Source organism: Bison bison, unplaced genomic scaffold, assembly GCF_000754665.1.
Source record: "Bison bison bison isolate TAMUID 2011002044 unplaced genomic scaffold, Bison_UMD1.0 scf7180017864079, whole genome shotgun sequence".
Taxonomy (NCBI): domain Eukaryota; kingdom Metazoa; phylum Chordata; class Mammalia; order Artiodactyla; family Bovidae; genus Bison; species Bison bison.
This window is the reverse complement of record NW_011494651.1, coordinates 1,919,934-1,922,586: the sequence shown is the minus strand read 5'-3', so window position 1 is coordinate 1,922,586 and position 2,653 is coordinate 1,919,934. Positions and strand designations below refer to the sequence as shown.

Genomic DNA, 2,653 nt, shown 5'->3' with positions numbered 1-2,653 from the left:
GGCTCTCCCTGCGCTGGCTGTCCCGCCTGCCGCGCTCGCTCGGGCCTCTGGAGTGGACCTTCCGCCTCGGGCTGCTCGGGCCCGCGGCCGCCGAGAGCCGCGTGTTGTCCCGTCGGGCTCTGCACCGCGGCCGGCGCTCCTACCCGGGATTCGTGGCCCGAACCGAGTGTCCCACGGACGGGCCCACCCCGGTCGTCTTAGAAGCTGTCAGCCTGAACAGCTCAGAACCCACTGAGTCCTCCGTGTCCTATCAGGTATTCCGACCCTGGCCTTGTAAATTGGACCCCGTGAGGATAAATAGGAACGACGATAGACCGGTGCGACTGACCAGGGACATGGGAGACACCTTCAATGCAACAGTCATCCTCTTCTGTCCCATCCAAGAGTACTATTATCGGGGTTGGTCTATCTATTCCGTTCCTTATGTAGGGGCCGTGCCTGACTGGACTAAACCTCTGGAAAAGCCACCGGTCAAGTTTAGTAGAGGTTTCTTCGAGGTGACTATACCCCCATATTCTTTACCTTGGGGAGTGTATCTGTTTAATTTCTCGGTGGTTGTCAGAACGCGGGATCCCCAGGTTCCAGGGAAGAACGACTCAGACAGCATCTATGTCATCATTTTTAGACGTCCCCTGAATGCTGTTATTTCAGGGCCTTCCAACATCACAATTAATTTCACAGATGGGGTGACTCTCAATGGAAATATGTCTTCTGATCCAGAGGAAACAGACCCTCTAGAGAAAGAGAGACTTAAGTTTCTCTGGTACTGTACCACAGACTCAAGAAACTATGATGGAGAAAACATAACAGTGATAAGCAAGGAAGTTTGTCTCCCGGAGCAGGTTGATCTCAAGTGGACATGGGCTTCTGGTCCTATTCTCACACTTTCTCCAGAAACACTTCAAGGCGGCCGTGTATATTTTTTCAGACTAGTGATCCAGAAGACCAGCAGGTCAGCCTTTGCTGATGCAACGGTGCACGTGCTTCAAGGAGAGCCAGTAGCAAGCACTTCATGCATTGAAAATTGTGACCAGGTTCTGGTTTTATCAGAGAGATTCTCGTTGTCTCTGGATTGCACAGGTTGTACAGCAGGCCGAGATGTCTATCGGTGGTCCATTCTGACGTCTTCAGGTCAGGAGGTGCCATTGGACTGGACGGGGCAAACTTCAACAGGACGGAATGGTGCTTATGTGTCTATAAAAGCTTTTGCTTTCTGGAATTTCAGGGAAGATAAGTTTTGGATTTCTCTAAATGCAGCAACTTGGAGTGGAGTCACCTTGGTCTTAAGATATCCTTTCGTTATTCACCATGTCCCTATAACCACAGACTGCAAAATTGTTCCAGAAAAAGGAATTTCCTTCATTACTCAGTTTGTTGTCATTTGTACTCATTTCAAGCATAAGAACATTGTTCTTACATATAAAATAATAGTTCCTGATGTACATGGTTTTGGTGAGATCAGTTCTTTGAAAGAGAATAACTTTGGATCCATCCTGTATTTGGGAAAGAATTCCACATCGCCCCCTTCCTTTCTCCCTGTTGGTGTGTTGGACAGTCATTATGCCTTGAAAATAATTGCTCAGGCATATAATACCTCTCTGGGAGCTTTTTCTCAGGTGAACTCGTATGCCACTGTGCGGCCTCCCACTGACGTAAAGTCATCACCAACTGTGCTGGAGGAGTTATCCAACTTCACCATGGGACCAAATTCCTCCCTGTCTACTTTGCTTCAACAGCAGGATTTTCTAAATGCAAGTTATTTAATATACGTAGTAGCTTCTGTCTTGAATAGCATGAAAACTGACGCAAGTCTTCAAGCTGACAAAATTAAACTCCGAGAACACCTTTTCAATCAGACACTCATTCTTCCTATAAACACTTTGGTGAATATTAGCCAGGTGGTCATGGCTGTTACTAAATTAACAGAGAAAACCTCTGAGATCAGTGCATTCTCTCAAAAACTGGCCACAGTGAGGACTTGGCAAGCAAGCCAAGCCCTCCAAGATAGTCATCAGAGAGATAAGAGCATTTCTTCTGAGCAAATAGAAAGTGTGTGCACTGGAATCTTAACAACCTTGTCTAACATCCTGAAACTGCTGGTTCATTATGAAGTCTTTGAAGAGCCTTTCCACGTGGTTGAATCTCTAGCAGACACGGTATTGGCTGTGAAAGTGCCGGAGAATGAGACCACTGCCTTGAGGACCTCCAACTTTAAAATGTATGTCAAGAAAACCGAAAAGTGGAATGTTACCAAGTTCTTCAGCACCCAGAAGCACTGTCAGAATTGTTTTTATCCCAGCCTAAATGTGAACAGCGTTCCTAGTCTGCCTGCCAGCGCTCCGATTTCCACGATGTTTTGTGAATTTGCGGATGACCCTTTCCCTTGGCTAAATTATGGGGAAAACATTTTGACCCAGGTGGTTGGATTCCGAATGACAGGAGTGGAGGCCACAGGTGACGTGATTGAGATCCCACCTGATGCAGTGGAAGTGTACCTCATCAGGAAAAACCTGAGCTTTGGAACTTTTAATCTCACGGTGGGACCCAGCTCAGAGCCTTATGCAGTGGATGAATCTGCGACAAAGACGACAGGGGCGTTTAGCTTTGTTGTGGACAGTACCGCAGGCAGGGACGTGTTGATCCACATCATGAC

At 47.3% G+C, this 2,653-nt stretch overlaps 1 protein-coding gene across 1 annotated transcript in view; it reads left to right on the top strand.

Annotated features, from left to right (window-relative positions):
• Positions 1 to 2: 2 nt before the first annotated feature.
• PKDREJ (polycystin (PKD) family receptor for egg jelly) overlaps positions 3 to 2,653 on the top strand; it is a gene marked incomplete at its 5' end in the record, with an annotated part of 21,416 nt that continues 18,765 nt past the window's right edge. Inside the window, one exon of the mRNA XM_010837628.1 lies at positions 3 to 1,898. Within this exon, the coding sequence (XP_010835930.1) occupies positions 3 to 1,898 (1,896 nt within the window). The remainder of the gene's footprint in view (positions 1,899 to 2,653) is intronic.